This window comes from Heterodontus francisci, chromosome 17, assembly GCF_036365525.1.
Source record: "Heterodontus francisci isolate sHetFra1 chromosome 17, sHetFra1.hap1, whole genome shotgun sequence".
NCBI classification, from domain to species: domain Eukaryota; kingdom Metazoa; phylum Chordata; class Chondrichthyes; order Heterodontiformes; family Heterodontidae; genus Heterodontus; species Heterodontus francisci.
The window spans coordinates 64,679,766-64,702,014 of NC_090387.1; the positions used below are offsets into that span (position 1 = coordinate 64,679,766).

Sequence of the window (22,249 nt, forward strand, 5' to 3'; positions counted from 1 at the left end):
GCGGCACGTTAGTGAATAGGCTTGCAATGTCGAACGAGCTATTAACCTATTTTAAAATAGGTTAACTTTGCCTGTTTGTTCTTGTTTTCATAATGCATGTTATTGATTTCAAAATCGAAGAGCAAAATTTAATACAGTCAGAAATTAGTTATGTATTTTAACTGCACTGATCATGTGTGATTATTTAACTACAAGTTAGAATCTGAAAATATATCATTAAAGTTTAGGTATGCTTCAAGCATTTGAAACTCTGCTTCCTGAAAAATTAAATGCAATTTAATTACTGATAGGAGTAGGATTGTGTAAAGCATAAACACTGACATAGATCTGTTGGGATAAAAGGCCTGTTTCTGTGCTGTAAAATTCTATGTAACTAGCAAAGACCTGCAAAACATTTGCGCTGAGACTAGTATCTTTATTGCAACAGTACTTCTTTAAATCCCTAACCCATGCCATACCATCCCTGTCATGCCATACCCATCTCATTCCTTGTATGCCTCTCATATCATCCCCATCCCACTCCTTCCTATCCCAGCCTGTCCCTCCCCTGAAGTTGTCCCTCACCTTCCATGCCATCTCCTTTCACCCTTATCTCCACTTCTGGCTGTTTCCCCTCCCCCCTCCATCCCCCCAACCTCCATTGCCAGCCACTCTCCCCTTCACCTTCCCTGCTGTTCACGTGTCCCCCCGCCCTGCTGTCTCCCCCTGCCCATGCCCTCCCCACCTTCCATACCAGCTCCCCACCTCCATGCTATTAAACATGAAGAATGCCTGCAGTAAATATCTCTACGTCTAAATGTAAGCTGACAGACCAGCAGATAGTGACTGTTCTCACATTGTAATAACTATTAAAATGTTAGCAAGACTATGTAGTGTTACTACGATAGGATGTCCTTTTTGACGAGTTTATAAGATGGATTAAATGTATTGGCAAGCCTTTCTCTTTTACATTTAAAGTCAGATGAACAGTTTGGATTTAGACGGATATTTTAAGCATCTCAAAGTTTCTAGCTTCCATAACTTTTATTTTTTTTCTATTAAGGAAGATGACCTTTTGTTTGTAGGAATTAAAGGTGCTGTTGCCTGAAGTGGTGAAAGTTTATTCAAAGGCTCACTATATGAAATGTTAATCAACATTTGTTTTACGGTTAAAATTATATGCACATTGTTGTAGTGCCCATTTATTTTTGCATTGCCAATATCTGTGTCTATCAATGACTGGGATCTCTCTTCTGTTTGCAAGCCCTATTATGCCCACTTAATGTTCCTTGCTAAACTGTAGATTGTGATTTTTAGTTTTTGGTATTGGAGGTTAGGAAGTAAGTCATTGGCTGTGTTTTGTTACATATGAATGAATGCTCTTTAAGAAGCTGGTTTAATGGTGACCATGAAACCATTGTCAGTTGTTGTAAAAACCAGTCTGGTTCACTAATGTCCTTTAGGGAAGGAAATCTGCTGTCCTTACTTGGTCTGGCCTACATGTGATTCCAGACCCACAGCAATGTGGTTGACTCTTAAATGGCCTCTGAAATGGCCTAGTAAGCCACTCAGTTTAAGAACAGTTAGGGATGGGCAATAAATGCTGGTCGAGTCAGCGACGCTCACATCCCACTAACGAATAAAAGACGACATTTTGGCTGAGCATATTATAGGGTAGTTGGTAAACATCTGTATGTATAGTACTCCTTAATTCAAAGTTGCGTAATTCAAATTACCTGATCAAGCTTTTTTAAGCATTAACTTTCTGGTTTGCTGTTCTATTTACATAATTCAACTATTGGATAATTCAATTTTTTAGTGAAAAAATGACTTTGAATTGTCAGAGTAAACTCAATCCTGTTCGCGGCCAATTAAGTACTTGGAAGCTTCGTTGCTGTTGCAATGTAGGCAAATACAACAGTCAATTTTGGGCACCTCAAGGTCTCACAAACAGGAATAAGTTAAAGAATCATAATTCGTTTCAGTAGCATTGGTTGAGAGATAAATATTAGTCAAGACACAGGAAGTACTCCTTTGTTCTTTTTGAATGGCATCATGGGATCTTTTACGTCCATCTGAGAGGAAAAACCCAGTCTCTGTTTAATGCCTCATCTGAAAGATGGAATCTCTGACAATGTGGCATTCCCTCAGTACTACACTAAAATGTGATCCTAAATTATGTGCATGGGAGGTGCTTAAACTCGTGACCCACTGATTCAGAAACAAGAGTGCTACCAGTAGTCATTAGTGCCTCCTTCACTGTTCAATATACTGCCACTAGTAGAGCTGCTCATATGACATTAACTTCCCTCTGTACAGGATGGATGTATGACCACATCTGTAGATGGAAGTCTGCTATTTTGGGTGCTTTTATGTTTTGTGAAAAATTGTTCCATTGAGTTTGGATGTGTCCAAGCTTTTACCTTGCATGTTGTAAATGAAACATTTGTTTAGATTGGTAAATGCCACTAATGGAAGTAAAATATTTATCTGTATAAAATACAATGGAAACAACACCTAGTTAAATTAAATATCAGGTCTTTGCCTGCCGCATACTCTGTTCCCTAGCTATTGACTCCGTCCTCCTCCCTAGCCACTATCTGCGACGGAACCAGACTATTCGTAACCTTGGTGTCCTATTTGACTCAAAGCTGACCCCATCAACCTATTTCCACCTCTATGATCGACTGTCTCTGTCCTTGCCTCAGCCTGTCTGTACATGAATCTCATTAATGTGTTCGTTACCTTCCGACTTGGTTATTCCAATGCTGTGCTGCCCAGCCTCCCACCTACTGTTAACTTAAACTCATCCAAAACACGGCTTCTTGTACCCTAACTGACACCAAGTTCACTCACCCATCACCCTGTGCTTGCTAACCTGTATTGGCTCCCAGTCTACCAATGCCTGGATATTAAAATTCTCATCCTTGTGTTTAATTCCCTCGCCCCCTCCCATCTCCAACCTTCGCCTGTTCTACATGCCCTTGGGATCTCTGTATTCATCCAACTCTGACTTCTTGCATATGCCTGATTTCTTTCACTTCTTCATTTGCAACTGTGCCTTCATCTAGCTAGACCCTCCCTAAATCTCTGTGCCTTTCTCTTTGCTTAAGTCGCTGTCTGAAACCTACCTCTTTGACCAAGCTTTTGGTCACCTGTCAGATCTCTTCCTCTGGCTTGATGTCAAATTTTGCCTGGTAATGTTTCTGTGAAGCGCCTTGGTACGTTAAAGGCATGATATAAATTTATATAAATCATTTGTACAGATTTAAGTGTGTAATTTTGAAGTACATTAAAAAAATTGCTTGATATTTTTCTTGCTTTCATCCCTCAGCCTTTGCACCTAACAACTACTTATCCTCAGTGATTTTGACCTCCACCCCAACTCATCATGCGCTCTCTTCTCTAAGTTCACTGCCCTCTGGTCCTTCCTAAATCTCTCCCTGCTTGTAAACTCCCCAATCCATATTTATGGTTAGCCCCCTTAATGTTGCCATATAACATGATCTCACAACTCTATTGTATCAACCACAGATAAGGTCATCTCTGATCACTTCTTGTATCACTGTCCACCTACATCTCCCTTCCACACCCCAACCCTGCCTCCCTCTGTGTCTGTCCCTGGAAAAAAAACTATTCCCCAATTCGCTTACAATTGCACTTTCAAAATCCCAACTGTCTTGTTTTTTGTCCTCCGTTCGCCACAACATTTCTGCAGCTACTGATTTACTGAACCACACCCTCCGCTTCATCTCTGATTTCCTAGTCCCCAATAAACCCATTATTCTTTCTCACCCTGGCCATTTCCCCCAGTATGGCCCTCATCTCCGCTCCCTTAAGTCCAAGGGATGTGGAACTGAAAAGATGTGGCAGACAATTGGTTTAGCCATTCACCGCCAGATCTGGCTGGACAATATAAAACTCTATCATCCTGAAATGCAAAGATAACCACCAGCTTCTTTTCTCTGCTGCAAACCATCTTAAATCCCTCTTCCCTATCTCCTCCACCCTAACCTCTAACAATAAGTGCAAGAAACACATGGACTTCTTTCTCACTAAGATCGAGACCATCTGATCAGCTGCGTCTGCTGCTTTAATCACTTCCACTAGCCCACTGGGTCAGACTTTCTCTAAATGTCCACCTGCCTTAGCCCTGAACTCACATCTCACCCTAATTTCTCTACCTCCCTTTATGCCCTCTCTAGACTCCTCTTGTCTACGACCCCCACCTCCTGCTCCCTCAATCCTATTCCTACTAAACTGCTGATCACCCAGCTTCCCCTCCTGGTCCCCATGTTAGCTGATATTGTAAACTGTTCTCTTTGTTCAGGTGTTGTCCCCCTCTCCTTTGCACCTGCCTTCATCATCCTTCTCAAAAATACCAACACTTATTCCCGCTGTCATTGGAAACTACCGTGCTTTCCTTTCAAATCCTTTAATATGTTACTGCTTCTGAAATCCGTGCCCATCTTTCCTGGAACTCCATGTTTGAATCCATCCAATAAGTTTTCTGCCCCTGCCACAGTATCAGAATGACTTTTATCAAAATCAGAAATGACATCCTATGTGACTGACAAAGGTAAGCTGTCCCTTCTTGACCTGCCTATAGCCTTCGACATGGTTGACCACACCATCCTCCTCCAACACCTCTCCGCTATCGTCCAGCTGGATAGTACTGCATTCACCTGTTTGAACTCATATCTATTTAATCATACCTAAAATATCAGTTGCAATAGCTTCCCTTCCCACTCCTGCACCAGTACTTCTGCTGGCATGCAAGGATCTATCCTTGGGGCACCTCCCATTTCGCATCTACATGCTGCCCCTTGGCAACATCATGTGAAAACACAGCATTAGTTTTTCATGTTTGCTGACCAGCTCTACCTCACCACCACCTCTCGCAACTCCTCCACTGTTGCTAAATTATCAGACTGCCTATCTGACATTCGGCACTGGATGACCAGAAATTTCCTCCAGCTATATATTGGGAAGATTGAAGCCATTGTTTTCGGGCCCAGCTCCAAATTCCATTCCCTCATTGCCAACTCCATCCCTCTCCCTGGTAACTGTCTGAGACTAAACCAGAATGTTTGGTGTCATATTTGACCCCGAAATGAGTTTCTGATCACATATTCACGCCATCACTAAGACAGTCTATTTCCATCTGCATTACATTGCCTGACTTCGCCCCTGTCTCAGCTCATCTGCTGCTGAAACCCTCATTCATGTCTTTGTTATCTCTAGACGAATATTCCAGCATACTCCTGGCTGGCTCCTCACGTTCTATCCTCCGTAACCTTGAGGTCATCCAAAACTCTGCTGCCCATGTCTTAACTCTAACCAAGTCCCATTCCCATTTCACACCTGTGCTTTCTGACAAACATTGACTCCCAATCAAGCAACACCTTGATTTTAAAATTCTCATCCTTGTTTTAAAATCCTCCATGGACTTGCTGCTTCCTATCTTTGTAATTTTCTCGAGACCCAGAACCCTCCAAGATATCTGCACTCATCTAACTCTGTCCTCTTGAGCGTTCTCTTGGAATATACTGGCATGGATTGAGAATTGGTTGACAGACAGGAAACAGAGTAGGAATAAACGGGTCTTTTTCCAGGTGGCAGGCAGTGACTAGTGGGGTACCGCAGTGATCAGTGCTTCAGCCCCAGCTATTCACAATATATATTAATGACTTGGGTGAGGGGACTAAATGTAACATTTCCAAGTTTGCAGATGACGCAAAGCTGGGGGGGAATGTGAGCTGTGAGGAGGATGCAAAGAGGCGCCAGTATGATTTGGACAAGTTGGGTGAGTGGGCAAATGCATGGCAGATGCAGTATAATGTGGATAAATGTGAGGTTATCCAATTTGGTTGTAAAAACAGAAAGGCAGATTATTATCTGAATGGTGATAGATTGGGAAAGGGGGTATCCTTGTACACCAGTCGCTGAAAGCAAGCATTCAGGTGCAGGAAGCAGTTAAGAAGGCGAATGGTATGTTGGCTTTCATTGCAAGAGGATTTGAGTACAGGAGCAAGGATGTCATACTGCAGTTATATAGGGCCTTGATGAGGCCACATCTGAAGTATTTTCTTGCCATGGAGGGTGTGCAAAGAAGATTTGCTAGGCTGATCCCTGGGATGGCAGGATTGACGTATGAGGAGAGATTGAGTCGACTAGGCCTATATTCACTAGAGTTCAGAAGAATTGAGAGGGGATCTCATAGAAATCTATAAAATTCTAACAGGATTGGACAGTCTAGTTGCAGGGAGAATGATCCCGATGGCTGGGTCGTCCAGAACCAGGGGTCACAGTCTCAGGATATGGGGTATGCCATTTAGAACCGAGATGAGGAGAAATTTCTTCACTCAGAGGGTGGTGAACCTGTGGAATTTTCTACCACAGAAGGCAGTGGAGGCCAAGTCATTAAATATATTCAAGAAGGAGATAGATATATTAATGCCAAAGGGATCAAGGGATATAGGGAGAAAGCGGCAACAGGGTACTGAATTAGATGATTAGCCATGATCTTTTTTGAATGGCGGAGTCGGCCCGAAAGGCCGAATGACCTACTCCTGTTCCTATTTTTCTATGTATATTTCTATCCCCAGTTTTGATTGTTCCGCCATTGGTGGCTTCAGCTGCCTAGGCCCTAAGTTCTGGAATTCCCTCCCTAAACTCCTCTGCCTCTCTACCTCTGCTTCCTTTATGATGCTCCTTAAAACCTACCTCTTTGACCTGCTTTTGGCTGTCTTCCCTAATATCTCCTTGTGTGGCTCGATGTCAAATTTTGCTTTGGAATGCTGCTGTGATACCTTACCATGTTTTATTACATTAAGGGCGCTATATAAATCTAAGTTGTTGTACAGATTGTACTGTTGGTAATCTAAATAATTAAAAAAAAAACTCATTCTTGTCCAATATGACGCTCACTTCGACATTTTGCTTCATTAGACTAGCATTTTAAAGTTAGCGTTAAAGTAGCAAAATGTAAAAAAATGACCTAATTTGTTGAAAGTGCCTTTTTTGCTAAAAAGAGAAAATTTGTTTCCTTTGGTGACTCAATTGGTCAAGCCAACAGGTTAGCTGAGCCACACACACCAGATACTTTCTATATTCAGAGAGCTAACCTCAGCTGGGTGCAGGCAAAGTACTAAATTGGCCTCAGTACTTCCCTTTCCTGATCACTATCCACAGAATCCTATTGGAAAATACATGCGTGTGGATATTGTTTGACAATAGGATCAGGTTGGCGACTTGTCGCTGACTTTTAAGAGTCAGCACATGAATTTCTTGTCCAACTGAAGTTAACTGCTAATTTATGTTGGCAGCTTGTCAGTTCGTTGCCACATGTAACGACTTATACTAATGAGTTTTGTTTTTCAAAGCAATTTTAAATGTAATTTTCTTTTTTTTTGTTCAGGGAGACCACGCAGTCCCCAAGGTCAGAGCAGCAGGTTGGTACATGCAAAATATTTCCACCATGTTTAGTCTTCTCATCTTTTTGCACGAAAAAGAAAATGAATTATTCAATAAATTGAATTAAGCAATGTAAGTAGCACAAAGTTGGAATTTAGTGCTGAAAAATTGGAATTCAAATAATTTGAGTTAAGCAACTTTGAATTAAGAGTAGTCTGTATTTGGTAAAATTCAAGGAATTATTCAGTCTGTTTTTTGTCGAGCATATCTTTGTAGGAGTAGCTGAGGTTTTAGAAGTTCACTTGGCTTAATTCAGTTTATGCTGTTTGGCCTTGTATTTAGAATGGAGCATTCACACCTGATGCCTTAACGATCTGTAGTTAAAATCTGAAAGTGTTAAGAATTTATATGTTTCATTTATCTTTTAGTTTTTTCATTTATGCTGAGGTGTTTTAGAACATTTTATCTGATTCCAGTGTGAGTGGACATCTGCAAAGTTAGCGCAATGGGGTAAATTATTGAAATTGAGATCTTTTGAAGCAATGACTTGTGTTGACGTGGTCATTGACACTGCTGCTGTCTGTTCAATATGGTTTTCACCCCATTTATAAATTATGCTCTTAAACTCTGCTTATTACAATGGTGACTGAATTACAGTCTTACAGGGGGCTGCTAAGTGTGCAACTAGCACCAGAGTGAAGTTAAGAATCATTTCTAAATACTTTGTGACAGGAATTTGAAGAAGCAGCAATATATAATTTTGTTGCATCTGCATCAAATTGGTGCTAGATTATAAAATGTGGATCTTAAAATGGGTAGGCATTTTGCTTCCTCTGTTTAAAATTGGGGATAACTAATTTTACATATTGGCCAGTAAGGTTATATACATTTTGTCAGAGATCTACTGTCTATTAATTGAGGTGTCAACCTTCCGTAGTGATGAACAAAGAACATTACAGCACAGGAACAGGCCATTCGGCCCTCCAAGCCTGCGCCGATCTTGATGTCTGCCTAAACTAAAACCTTCTGCACTTCCGGGGACCGTATCCCTCTATTCCTATCCTATTCATGCATTTGTCAAGATTCCTCTTAAACGTCGCTATCGTACCTGCTTCCACCACCTCCCCCGGCAGCAAGTTCCAGGCACTCACCACCCTCTGTGTAAAGAACTTGCCTCGCACATCCCCTCTAAACATTGCCCCTCTCACCTTAAACCTACGTCCCCTAGTAACTGACTCTTCCACCCTGGGAAAAAGCATCTGACTATCCACTCTGTCCATGCCGCTCATAACTTTGTAAACCTCTATCATGTCGCCCCTCCACCTCCGTCGTTCCAGTGAAAACAATCCGAGTTTATCCAACCTCTCCTCATAGCTAATGCCCTCCAGACCAGGCAACATCCTGGTAAACCTCTTCTGTACCCTCTCCAAAGCCTCCACGTCCTTCTGGTAGTGTGGTGACCAGGATTGCACGCAATATTCTAAGTGTGGCCTAACTAAAGTTCTGTACAGCTGCGGCATGACTTGCCAATTTTGATACTGTATGCCCCGACTGATGAAGGCAAGCATGCCGTATGCCTTCTTGACTACCTTATCCACCTGTGTTGCCACTTTCAGTGATCTGTGGACCTGTACGTCCAGATCTCTCTGCCTGTCAATACTCCTAAGGTTTCTGCCATTTACTGTATACTTCCCACCTGCATTACATCTTCCAAAATGCATTACCTCACATTTGTCCGGATTAAACTCCATCTGCCATTTCTCCGCCCAAGTCTCTAACTGATCTATATCCTGCTGTATCCTCTGACAATCCTCATCACTATCCGCAACTCCACCAACCTTTGTGTCGTCCGCAAACTTACTAGTCAGACCAGCTACATTTTCCTCCAAATCATTTATATATACTACAGAGCAAAGGTCCCAGCACTGATCCCTGCGGAACACCACTAGTCACATCCCTCCATTCAGAAAAGCACCCTTCCACTGATACCCTCTGTCTTCTATGACTGAGCCAGTTCTGTATCCATCTTGCCAGCTCACCTCTGATCCCGTGTGACTTCACCTTTTGTACCAGTCTGCCGTGAGGTACCTTGTCAAAGGCTTTACTAAAGTCCATATAGATAACATCCACTGCCCTTCCTTCATCAATCATCTTTGTCACTTCCTCAAAAAACTCAATCAAATTAGGGAGACACGACCTCCCCTTCACAAAACCATGCTGCCTCTCGCTAATAAGTTCGTTTGTTTCCAAATGGGAGTAAATCCTGTCCCAAAGAATCCTCTCCAATAATTTCCCTACCACTGACATAAGGCTCACCGGCCTATAATTTCCTGGATTATCCTTGCTACCCTTCTTAAACAAAGGAACAACATTGGCTATTCTCCAGTCCTCTGGACCTCACCTGCAGCCAATGAAGATGCAAAGATTTCTGTCAAGGCCCCAAAAATTTCTTCCCTTGCCTCCCTCAGTATTCTGGGGTAGATCCCATCAGGCCCTGGGGACTTATCTACCTTAATGCTTTGCAAGACACCCAACACCACCACCTTTTCGATAATGAGATGACTGAGACTATCTACACTCCCTTCCCGAGGCTCATCATCCACCAAGTCCTTCTCTTTGATGAATACTGATGCAAAGTACTCATTTAGTACCTCGCCCATTTCCACTGGCTCCACACTTAGATTCCCTTCTCTGTCCTTGAGTGGGCCAACCCTTTCCCTAGTTACCCTCTTGCTCTTTATATACGTATAAAAAGCCTTGGGATTTTCCTTAATCCTATTTGCCAATGACTTTTCATGACCCCTTTTAGCCCTCCTGACTCCTTGCTTAAGTTCCTTCCTACTGTCTTTATATTCCTCAAGGGATTCGTCTGTTCCTAGCCTTCCAGCCCTTACGAATGCTTCCTTTTTCTTTTTGACTAGGCTCACAATATCCCGCGTTATCCAAGGTTCCCGAAACTTGCCAAACTTATCCTTCTTCCTCACCGGAACATGCTGGTCCTGGATTCTAATCAACTGACATTTGAAAGACTCCCACATGTCAGATGTTGATTTACCCTCAAACAGCCGCCCCCAATCTAAATTCTTCAGTTCCTGCCTAATATTGTTATAATTAGCCTTCCCCCAATTTAGCACCTTCACCCGAGGACTACTCTTATCCTTATCCACAAGTACCTTAAAACTTATGGAATTATGGTCACTGTTCCCGAAATGCTCCCCTACTGAAACTTTGACCACCTGGCCGGGCTCATTCCTCAATACCAGGTCCAGTACGGCCCCATCCCTGGTTGGACTATCTACATATTGTTTCAAGAAGCCCTCCTAGATGCTCCTTACAAATTCTGCCCCATCCAAGCCCCTAGCACTAAGTGAGTCCCGGTCAATATAGGGGAAGTTAAAATCACCCACCACTACAACCCTGTTACCTTTACATCTTTCCAAAATCTGTCTACATACCTGCTCCTCTACCTCCCACTGGCTGTTGGGAGGCCTGTAGAAAACCCCCAACATCGTGACTGCACCCTTCCTATTCCTGAGCTCTACCCATATTGCCTCGCTGCACAACCCCTCCGAGGTGTCCTCCCGCAGTACAGCTGTGATATTCTCCTTAACAAGTAATGCAACTCCCCCACCCCTTTTACATCCCCCTCTATCCCGCCTGAAGCTTCTAAATCCTGGAACATTTAGCTGCCAATCTTGTCCTTCCCTCAACCAAGTCTCTGTAATAGCAACAACATCATAGTTCCAAGTACTAATCCAAGCTCTAAGTTCATCTGCCTTACCTGTTATACGTCTCGCATTGAAACAAATGCACTTCAGACCACCAGTCCCGCTGTGCTCCGCAACATCTCCCTGCCTGCTCTTCCTCTTTTTATTTACTAGTTCCCCCTCATTTATTTCACTTGCTGTCCTACTGCTCTGGTTCCCACCCCCCTGCCTCACTAGTTTAAACCCTCCCGAGTGACGCTAGCAAACCTCGCAGCCAGGATATTTTTGCCCCTCCAGTTTAGATGCAACCCGTCCTTCTTGTACAGGTCCCATCTGTCCCTGAAGAGATCCTAATGGTCCAGATATCTGAAACCCTCCCTTCTACACCAGCTGTTCAGCCACGTGTTTAGCTGCACTATATTCCTATTTCTAGCCTCACTGGCACGTGGCACAGGGAGTAATCCTGAGATTACAACCCTCGAGGTCCTGTCTTTTAACTTTCTACCTAACTCCTTAAACTCCCCCTGCAGGACCTCGTCACTCTTCTTGCCTATGTCATTGGTACCAATGTGTACCACAACCTCTGGCTGTTCACCCTCCCCCTTCAGAATGCCCCTGTCCGTTCAGAGACATTCTTGACCCTGGCACCAGAGAGGCAACATACCATCCTGGAGTCTCTTTCACGTCCACAGAAGCGCCTATCTCTGCCCCTGACTATAGAGTCCCCTATAACTATTGCTCTTCTACGCTTTGTCCCTCCCTGCTGAACAACAGTGCCAGCCGTGGTGCCACTGCTCTGGCTGCTGCTGTTTTCCCCGATAGGCCATCCCCCCCAACAGTATCCAAAACGGTATACTTGTTAGAGAGGGGGATAGCCACAGGGGATTCCTGCACTGACTGCCTGCCCCTTCTAGCGGTCACCCATCTATCTGCCTGCACCTTGGGTGTAACCACTTCTCTAAAACTCCTGTCTATGACGCTTTCTGCCACCTGCATGCTCCTAAGTGCATCCAGTTGCCGCTCCAACCGATCCATGCGGTCTGTGAGGAGCTGCAACTGGGTACACTTCTTGCAGATGTAGTCGTCCGGAACGCTGGAAGCGTCACGGACCTCCCACATCTCACAGGTGAAGCACTTCACCCCTCTAACTGACATTTCTAGCACTAATTAATAAATTAATTTAAGATAAATAAATACTTATTAAATCCTTACTAAATTGTTATAATAACTATATGGTCCCTGGTGCTAGATTTCTACTATAAATATTAAATGCTAACTAAATACAGTAATCTCCTCCCTCTGGTTTCGTTACTCTACTTATTAATTAGTTAATTAGGATTTTTATCAATGTTTTATTTTCAAATTCAGTAACAAAAAATCCCTACCAGCCAATCAGGTCACAGCTTTCCTGTGACGTCACTTTCAGGTTTTTTTTTTTAACCAGAGGTAAGTTTTTTTTTTATACTTACCGGTCCGGAAATCCGCCCTCCGAGTCTTCTCCCAGTCAGCTGTGCTCTTTGGAAGCTTTCGGCTCCCCTCACTGAGGACAGGTAGGAAATGAAAGGAGCTCCTCACTCCCTCCTTACCGAACTTCCTCAGTTACCAAACTTCCACTGTAGCACTCTAATGCAACCCAAGTCAGCACTCCAGTGCAAACTTTCCAAAATTATAAAGATTGGTGAAGGGAGGGGTGAAATGCCCTCAGCCTTTCTTATGAAAAGCAAACCAAAGTTTTGGCACCATGGAACAACACAAAGTGTAATCAAGTGCCTTACTTCACCTCGTTTCACATTTTAAATAAGTTAAACGCTGCTAATTTTACGTAAATTGTACGTAGTCTCGGTCATTCTTGATCTGTTCATTTTTTAAAACTCTAATAATACCTGAGGAACAGGGATCTGACTCATTTTTCCCTTCCTTACTCTAAGGGTTTTGGGACCATCTGTAGCGCCCATTCTGCTTCCCTGGCTGAGACCAGCTGATTACTCACTTACTGGTCTGCATGGCTACTCACTAAAGCCATTGAGGGAGCTTAATCATTGTACTTTATGTACTCCTACCAAACCCTGCCCAGTAAAAATGTTTTTACCCTACATATAAAATAATTACATTTGTGTCAGGAGAAAAGCACCTCAGACTTACTTGATGGTATGTAATTTCATCTGTCAATTTAATCTGTATTTTAAAAAAAAGTCCTCTTAAGATTAATTTTATTTCTCCAGCAACAGTTCAACACAGACAAACAGGAAGAGTTGCTGTCTCTGTTACGAAGCCAACAGAGGGAGCTCTGTGAATTGAGACAGAGCCAGTTGGAGCTCATACAGAGGCTCACCGATCATATGGATGCAGTGCAGGGCTCCATTATGGGTCATGTAGAACGGATTATGGTCACACAGCAAGAACAAGAACGTATCCTTTTATTCCACATAGTGGTAAAAGCGCACTAAGCTAACTAACTTAATAGAGAAGTCATATTCATCCTGTTAGAAATAGTGAACTTATGAAAGTAAACACATCTGATGATGTCCCAGGAATTCATGTATGTGACATGATGAACATCTTAACTCACTGCAAAAAACCAGTCTTCTCCAATGAAATGATTCTATCCACTGAGAGCATATTAGCAATAGTAGTAGATTGATCCTCACAACAAAACTGATTACATTATAAAATCCAAGAACTGGCTTAGAGTTAACAAGTCATACAGTTTGAGGTTCCGATAACTGTATAAACTATTAAAAGGTGGTTCTCAAGATTTATAATCTCAAAACTCCCTTGATTATGTCACATCAGTTGTGTTTCAGAGTAATGTTCCCTAGTAGTATCTTTGTAAGCTTGATCCTCTGCCAGGATCTCTCAGCTTTAGATCTCATTAGAGCCCTGATCCGAACATGGGCAAAAGAGTTGAGTTGAGAGTGATTTTACTCTTGACACCAAGGCAGCATTGAACTGTAGCGCAAGGAGTCCCAGTAAAATTGAAGCCAGTGGGGATCGGGGGGAAACTCTTCACTGGCTGGAGTCTTATCCAGTTGTAACAAAGGGTGGTTGTTGGAGGCCAGTCATCTCAGTCCCAGGACATTGCTGCAGAAGTTCCTAAGGGCAGTGTTCTAGGCCCAACCATCTTGAGTTGCTACATCAATCACACTCCCCCCACCCCCCCCGCCAATCATAACGACAAAATGGGATGTTTGCTGATGATTGCACAGTGTTTTATTCCATTTGTAATTCCCTAGATAATGAAGCATTCTGTGCCCACATGCAGCAGGACCTAGACATTATCCAGGTTTGGGCTGCTCAGTGGCAAGTAACGTTTATGCCAAACAATTACCAGGCAATGGCCATCTCCAACAAGAGGGAGTCTAGCCATCACCCTTGACATTCAGTGGAAGTACCCTTGTTGAATCCCCTGTCATCAACATCCTGGGAGTCACCATTAACCAGAAACTTAATGACCAGCCACATAAATACTGTGGCTACAATAGCAGGGTTAGATATTCTGCAGCGAGTGACTCACTACCTGACTTCCAAAAGCCTATCCACTACCTACAAGACACAAGTCAGGAGTGAGACGGCATATTCTCCACTTGCCTGGATGAGTGCAGCTCCAGCAACTGTCAACAAGCTCGACGCCATTCATGATAAAATACCCCATCCGCCACCTTAAACATTTGCTTCCACCACCACTGGGGTACCGTGGCTGCATGTGTACCATCTGCAAGATCCAGGGCAGCAATTCCCCAAGGTTTCTTCAACAGTAACTTCAAAACTCTCAACCTCTACCACCTATAAGAACAAAGGCAGTAGGCACATGGGCACACCACCTCCAAGTTGCATATCATCTTGACCTGGAAATGTGTCTCTGTACCTTCATTATCGCAGAGTCAAAATCCTGGAATTCCTCACCTAACAGCTTTGTGGGAGTACCTTCACCACACAGGCTGAAGTGGTTCAAGAAGGCGGATCACCACCACTTTCTGGAGAGTAATTAGAGATAGATAATAAATTCTGTCCTTGCCAGCAACACCCACATCCTGTGAATGAATTTTTTTTTAAATTCTATAATCTCATGGAAAGATTCAGTAATGAAAATAGGATGTTTACATATTAATTTGCATGCTAGTATTATGCATGAGTGAAAGTTATCACTGTTGTTAGCTTCATATTCCTCACAATGCTTGCCTATGTGACGTCATCTAAGTAACCCAAATGGGCCTCGGACTTGACAACCTCAGACCACTGTGGTGTATTTGTTTCACCTATTACCAGTATTTTCCAATAATCATTTTCATATTAATGACTTGATTCAGAAAACATTTTTATGTAATTGCCATAGGGTCACGTGTTATTTTCAGTATCTGCCTTGTCTGGAAATTCAGGTGGAATGACTTTGATTCCTCTTCTAGTGACAAACTTTTTTTTGTTGGATATATCACGAATATTTCACTTGTGTGTTCAAGTCAGCAATGCTCTTTTGCAATTCATGAGCTGTTTGAGATGAAAGAACAACATTTTCCAAGTAATAAATGAGACTAAAGCACCCTGACACGAGTCATTTCACACGAGTCTAGGGCCCAATTTGAGACTGTATGGCCTAGAAACCTACTTCCTGGATGTGTTTGCAGCCCGGTGGCCTTTTTTTTCTGGATTTGAGTAGCTCTGAAAAAGGGCTCGGCAAATGGTCAATAATGTGCCAAGTGGAGTATGCTTCAGTGGGACAGCATTTGTGAAACTGTGATCATAATATCAGGTTTAGAATAGTTATGGAAAAGGACAAGAATCAACTGAGCATGAAAATATTTTGCTGGAGGGGGGCTTAGTTCAGTGAGTTGAAAATAGATCTGACCCAGGTGGAATGATATTGAGAAATTGGTCAATAATTGGGCAGTAATTGACGAATGGGGGAATCTTCAAAGAGGAGATGGTTCATAAAGTCAGAGACATTATTGGCACAGGAGACGACCATTTGGCCCATCGAGTCCATGCCAGCTCTCTATGGCATGTCTCTCTATAATCCTGTCAGTCCCACTCCCCCGCTCGATCCACGTAGCCCTTGTCTATTTCCCCCAAGTGGCCATCCTTTTAAAGTCATTGTCTCCACTTCCACCACCCTTGTGGACAGTGAGTTCCAAGCCATTACCACTCGCTGCGTTAAAAAAAATGCATCCTCATATTCCCCCTTCATCATCTGCCCAAAACCTCCAGCAGAATAGACTCATTCCCATTAGGGGGAAAGGAAAGGCATTCAAAGCTAGAGTTCCCTGGATGACTAATATAGAGATTAAAATGAAACAGAAAAGGGAATCTTATGAGAAATGTAAGGTCTGTAACACAGCAGAGTGCCAAGTTAAATACAGAAAGTACAGAGGAGATTTAAAAAAGGAATGAGTAATGAGAGAGTATAAGAATAGATTCGTGGCTAACATTAAAAAAAAACAGGAGTCTTCTATAAACATATAAATAATAAAAGGGTAGTCAAAGGAGGGATCTAGCCAATTAGAGACCAAAAAGCAGATATTCTTGTGGATGTAGAGGGCAGGGCTGAGGTAGTAAATGAGTACTTGGCATCTCTCTTCAGAGAAGAGGATGCTGTCAGTGTAGCTGTAAAGGAGGAGGAAGTAGTGATATTGGATAGGATAAAAATAAAGCATACTTTAAGTTTGGCAGAACCCAAAGCAGAAAAGTCACCTGTTCCAGCTGGGATGCATCCTACGTTACTGAGAGTAGTAAGGGTGGGTTAGAGGACTGGAGGATTGAAAATGTTACATCCCGGTTTAAAAAATGGTAGGGGGATTAAACCTAGCAATTATAAATAAGTCAGCTTAAAGCCAGTGCTGGAGAGGCTTTTAGGAACAATAATCTGATACAAAATTGTCACTTGGTCAAGTATGGGCTACTAAATGAATGTCAACGTGAACTTGCTGAAGACAAATTGTGTTTGACTAACCTGAGTTTGAAGTAATGGAGAACGGTTATTGACGGTGTTGTGGTTGATGTGTTTATGGACTTTCAAAAGCCATTTGGCAAAGACTTGTTAGCAAGATTAAAGCCCTTGGGGTTAATGAGACAGTGGCAATGTGGATATGAAATTAGCCAAGGGACAGAAAGCTGTGGTGGAAAGTTACTTTTCAGACTGGAGTGAATAATGCAGTGGTGTTTCCCAAGGGATCCGCATTAGGATCAGTATTCTTTTAAATATATTTTAATGACCTGGACTTGCGTATACAGGGCATAACTTCAAAGTAGGTGATGTGCAACTCAAATGTAGTAAATAGTGAGGAGCATAATAACACTTCAGGAGGATGCGGGCAGACTGGTGAATTGAGCAGACACATGACATGAAATTTCAGCACAGAGTTGTGTGAAGTACATTTTAATAGGAAGAATGAGGAGCGGCAATATAAACTAAATGGGGCAATTTTAAAGGTTGCAGGAGTAGAGAGATCTGGGTTGTATGTACATAACTCTTTGAAGGTGTCAGGCTGTTCTTAAAAAAAAAATGTATATGGGATCCTTGGCTTTATAAATAGAGGAATAGAGTACAAAAGGAAGGAAGTTATTCTAAGCCTTTACAAAACACTGGTTAGGCCTCAGTTGGAATATTGTGTTCAATTCTGGACATCATACTTTAGGAAGGATGCTAAGGCCTTAAGAGAGTGCAGAAGAGATTTATTAGAATGGGATGAGGGAATGCAGTTATGTGGAGAGACTGGAGAAGCTGGGGTTGTTCTTGGAGCAGAGATGGTTAAGAGGAGATTTGATAGAAGTGTTCAAAATCATGAGTGGTTTTGATAGAATGAATGAGAAATGGTTTCCAGTGGCAGAAGGGTCAATAACCAGAGGAGACAGATTTGAGGTGATTGGCAAAAGAACCAAAAGTGACATTTTTTGTTCCATTTAATGTTGCTAATCTGTTCACACATTTAAGCTTATTTGCAGATTTCATCATTGATGTGCTTGATGTAAATTGTGATGGCTCAGAATAATCCTGTGACACTGGAATTGCACTGCTTCTCAGGAGACTAGTATAAAAACCCTTTCCTGGTATTCCAGTGGGGCCTGCCTTCATCATAATGTGAATTGTTTTAATATCTGTTTTTCAAGCAGAACAGCTGGGTGCTGCTTTTGATTCCTTCTCTTGATATAGTCTTTTCATGAACCCTATGACCACAGCAATGTTTTGTGTCTTTGATCTTTTGAGTTAATTATTTCTCTCATGTTTTGAAACCTATATTATTTTCCTTTTCTCAAATACTTTACGAATACATCAGCCAGCCTACCTTCCTCTCCTTAGTTTGCAGCTTCTAAAACCTGATGTGCCACATAGATACTGTTTTTTGCTTTACATTTTCTTGTTTTCTGCTGTTATGAACCTTGGTCGGGTCCTGTACTATGGGTTTTGAGCCTTCAAGTACTGCAAATTTGTTTCCCTTTTCCTTCATTTTATTTTAAACAAATCTCACTGAATGCCAGTTACCTGTCTGGCCGTTGAGCTGGTGTGTTGATACAAAGATTGTCCATCACTGGTTCTCTTCAAGATAATCTGTGTAATTTGAAATGGTTTGCCTTAACTTAACCCTTTAGAGAGGCGCATAGATAGGATCTTGGCAGAAGGACATGAACGAAGTGGGCAGTTTCAGGAACAGCTCTCTCATCAGCTTTCTCAGAATTTGGCAAATTCAGTCAGCAATCGTTTTGAAAAGACTGTGAGGGATGAGATGAAGAAAACTTTACCACAATGTGAGTACATACTGAGAACAGCTTTGCTAAATGCTGAAGCAAATAAAATTCACCAGAAAAGAATTTTGGCCTAATTTCAATGTCTTACAATTCTGCAATTTATTGGTGTGAGCTGTTAAATGTCCAGAAAAATTCAGGACGTATATCAACTTCTGGTTGGATGTTCATAAACTAAACACCACAGGAATGGTGACCAAACTAGCAAGAACATGGAGTCTCTTTATTTTTACGTTAAGCTCCCATTTATTTGTCTCCAACAAATGACCATCTAAGCAGATACTTTATTGATTGTTGAGTATATCTCCTCCCCGCTGAAATATTGTACTTCAAGTACCCATTAGATGATGGTGTGTACTGTGCTGCCATTTCTGCAGTTGACAAGGAAATTATTGCAAGTTATTACCACTTCATCTGATGCTTATTTTGAATATGACTATTTCAAGCATGGTGAGCATAATGGTGCTCACTGTAGATGTAACCTACATGTGGTGTAGTTCATGCAGTCATTTTTTCATTGGTATAGAAATCCCTTTGTGTGTATGCAGTCTTATTGAGTAATAAGTCTGACGTTGGGACTGCAGGTTTCTCAGTTGATCTTATCTGGAGGTAACAAAGTGAGTACACATTTTGAGTCCCTATTGACAATTAATTTAATTTGGCTGTTCAATTACGTCAGTAAACAATTTGAGCTTATGTGCTGCCAATCTGCTCTGGTCAGAAATTTTCCACAGAAATGCCTGGTTTGCAGAAGTGTGCTGACACTCTTGACCAAATATCCATCAGACTTTGCAACAATTTCAATAAGAACATTTGTGATAGGCGAGTTTCCAGTGTTATGGCACCAGTTTTTGAAATCTTGGACAGAATTGACAGTGGATAGTGATAGCTTTTTGACACCTTTCACCGAAATTTTTTTGGCATTCATCGTTTATGGAGTAATTTGCAGAATTGAATGGCAACATTGTTTAACACTTGGTGCACATCAAAGGTAGTTTCAGAATCAGATGAGCAAACGGGTTTCAGCAATTAATTTTTTTGAGCTGTCCCTCTATTTTCAGCTAAGGTTAATCATGCTCAGTCAGCAATTTGTGAAATACATTTTAGTGGGAGTTTGTTCCTGCCAAATATTAGTGCACACCTATTCAGAATATTTGAAAATATGGAGAAAGTATAATTGTGTAAAGATATGCAATTGGGAAACAACTTGAGGCTAATTTGTTACCTTTTTACTGATGCTGTGTAAACCCAGCTTTTTGACATAAATACAAGTTTATTTTCATGTTATAAAAAAAAAACTAACTTGTGTAAGTGGCAAAAGGTTCCTTAAGGACCGAGGTACTGAGCCAGATGTCTGCAGGATTTTGGGAAGCCACATGCAGTTGTTACATTTCCAATCCAGGAAAAGTACATTGGAAAAGCAGCTCTTTTGAGAGGGGGGGGAGGGGAGATGGGCATCCTACTGGTTACAGATATGTACATTTGTGATCAGAAAACTAAGCACATTATGTTCTAATTCCAGTTGGATCTGAAACTCTATATTGTGACAAAATGCCAGTGGTCCCAATTCACTTGGCTTACTGAAATGGGAAGACTTCCTGGTCAAATGAAATTAGCCACTAATTGTGGAATGTTTTGACTGATAACTGTCCATTGTTAATCGAGCAAGGGTGGTGTATTTCTCAGTTTGCTGGAAACTGACACGTCCAGTTACAAAACACTCATGATTCGTTATATGTTGCAGGAACATCTTCACAATGCAAATGCTCCTTGTGTTAAACTTTGCTGTTTAATGTTACAGGATGGAGTTGGAGCATTGGCCATAGCGATGCATGTTGTATGTCGCTGGCTGCAACCCAGTGCTGGGTGAGGGTGGGGGAGAGGTGAACGAGGTCTGGATGGGTTGGCAGTGTGAAAAAGCGTATGCATGAGAGCTCAGCCAGAAGAAATGATGGCCCCGGTGTTACCAGTGCCTCATGTTTGGTTCTTGTAGTGCTTTGCCTGTGAAGTTTTCTCAGAAACTCACCTGTCGATGTGGGCCTCTTTGGGTATATTAGAGCTACCTTTTATGTTTTGCAATTCATACTTGAGAAGCATGGTACTCATTTCAAGACACATTAACAGCCTTGAGCATTGAAGAATTACACATTCTTGCGTACAAGACAACTCAAATTTAAATGAGTGTTTACTGTAATGGGAGCGTTGAACTGTGGACCATAACACTTGTGTCCTGATTAATCATGAACTGGTGTTGGCAGAAATCCACATTTCTGTATAGAAGGGGTTTTCGAATGCAAGTTGAAGAATCATTAACAAAAATTTCATCAACTTTTTCCGAAAGGTATTTCCAAAAGTTTGGAACCAGTGTCGGGTCAACTGAATAACCACATTGCAACCAAGCTTGCAGCAATTGAAGGAATATTAAAAGAGAGCGTAACAAAAATGGTAAAATCGAAGGTAAGATTTTTGAAAATTTAAGCTTCAAAATATTCTCAATTTCTAACATATATAGCATGTAATTTCTAGCATATAATATGGCTTGGGTTAAAAAATTAAATTGTGAATTTTTGTGTTTTTGAGTATTCAGATAACCTATTTCCACAAGTTTACATATTTCACCTCCTGATCATGTTTCCTGTTCGATCCAATTACGTTTTCTTCCCTCATTTTTCTCTGGGGTCTCCGTTCCTACTGCCAATTGCCTTCTCAATATAAGCTGTTTAGGTCATCGACTTCTCCATGGCTGTTGTCAGTGCCACCCAGAACTAGAGATCTGTTGTAATGCAGGCACCAATTGTATTTCTTTTTCCTCCTGGAAAGCACTTGCTGTGCAGTGATTCATCTTCACTACAGCAAGTCTCCCAACTGGAGCAGCTCGCCTGCCTCAGAGTGGTCAAAGCTCTTCAATGAAAACAGGTAAGTTCAAAGCTCACGGGCATAGGATTTGAATGGTCATCCTTCAGATGCTACAGCCCTGTGTTTCCCCACAAGAGCTGCTAGATTTCCCCTGCTTAGTTCGTGCTGAGTTCATATTGTACATGATGTTTGAATCCACGTTTATCATGAACAGTATTTTTGGTTTTATGTTGTCCAGCTGTACTAGTTGCAAAGCCATTTTAGATCAAGATAGCACAATAAATTGATGTCTTTTTTTTAAAATTGTTCTTTTAAAACTGAATAATCGCTTTGAGTTTTCTATTTCTAATTTATGGATACTGACAATTTTATTGTAAATTGAGACATTTCTAAGAAATTGATGAGATGCTATATAAGTGCAAGCCTGTCACTCTTTCAAGTGACTGTTCTCCCATTTATTATCTAAACTTCGGTATTTTTTTAAATTTAAGTATCACTGGCTTAAAGTTATAAATATTCCTGTTGAAAGTAATGCTTATCACCAATGCAAAAACTTG

At 41.7% G+C, this 22,249-nt stretch overlaps 1 protein-coding gene across 1 annotated transcript in view; it reads left to right on the forward strand.

Moving 5' to 3' along the window:
- The window catches only part of edc4 (enhancer of mRNA decapping 4), a 113,410-nt gene that overhangs the window by 63,033 nt on the left and 28,128 nt on the right, over positions 1–22,249 (forward strand). The window contains exons 21-24 of the mRNA XM_068049542.1: positions 7,400–7,433; positions 13,325–13,511; positions 18,684–18,839; positions 21,178–21,293. Of these exons, the coding sequence (XP_067905643.1) occupies positions 7,400–7,433; positions 13,325–13,511; positions 18,684–18,839; positions 21,178–21,293 (493 nt within the window). The remainder of the gene's footprint in view (positions 1–7,399; positions 7,434–13,324; positions 13,512–18,683; positions 18,840–21,177; positions 21,294–22,249) is intronic.